Source organism: Opisthorchis viverrini (assembly GCF_000715545.1).
Source record: "Opisthorchis viverrini unplaced genomic scaffold opera_v5_6793, whole genome shotgun sequence".
In the NCBI taxonomy this organism is placed as follows: domain Eukaryota; kingdom Metazoa; phylum Platyhelminthes; class Trematoda; order Opisthorchiida; family Opisthorchiidae; genus Opisthorchis; species Opisthorchis viverrini.
The window spans coordinates 1-708 of record NW_008760042.1 but is presented as its reverse complement, the minus strand read 5'-3'; the positions used below and the strand labels follow the sequence as shown (position 1 = coordinate 708).

The 708-nt window shown below is 44.1% G+C and overlaps 1 protein-coding gene across 1 annotated transcript; it reads left to right on the top strand.

The window, feature by feature from the left end:
- Positions 1-427: 427 nt before the first annotated feature.
- T265_16182 (hypothetical protein) lies at positions 428-692 on the top strand (the record flags this gene model as incomplete). The annotated part of the gene is made up of 1 exon (XM_009179731.1): positions 428-692. A coding segment is annotated over one exon (264 nt), but the record flags the coding sequence as incomplete, so codon positions are not given.
- Positions 693-708: the final 16 nt, after the last annotated feature.

Here is a 708-nt window from a genome sequence, read left to right as displayed (position 1 = left end):
CTTGTGTGTAGTTTCCTTTATGAAAATTCAGTGCTGTTCGCTACTCCATTTTAGACTGAGTGAAATATTTTCTGCCTCAGTCTTCATCACATTCAACCGCGATTTTAAATCTTCTTGATCAACTTAGTCCAAGATGTTTCCAGAGAGAAAATTCCACTCGAGGTAGTTGATTTCATTGAAATGACTAAAATTCATGCGTCCACTCCTACACCATCAACATTTAGTTGCATCATTGTTATCTCAACTGCTCACTGTTTTGTCGAACAACTTCAAACGTAGCCAGTCCGTAAAGTTTCTTCCTACGGAGGTTGACATTTTAAATCATCACGTTATAACTATGGAAAACAGGCTTTACAAGTGTCCTTCTCACTGTTTATCTTAAGATACCACACAGCAACAACCGACCCTGCACTCAAAACAGGATCGCATGATTGAAGGTGTCTGTCCGATGGGCGCGGCCCGATCGAAACCACTCATCCCCCGGTCTTCGCGCATGATGGCATTGAGGAAGTTCAAGAACTTTGGACGTGATTTAACGGACACACGACCCAATACCAACAGCGCCCAACCCGCCAAAACTTCGAAGGGAACTGCACCGATTCTCAGACTTCCAAATGATACTGAAAATACAGTCAGAAAAGTTGGGGAAGCCTATCTGGCCTCGGGAGATACCGACCAGTTGCGCGTGAAAAGGGTGAGTGACCAAGA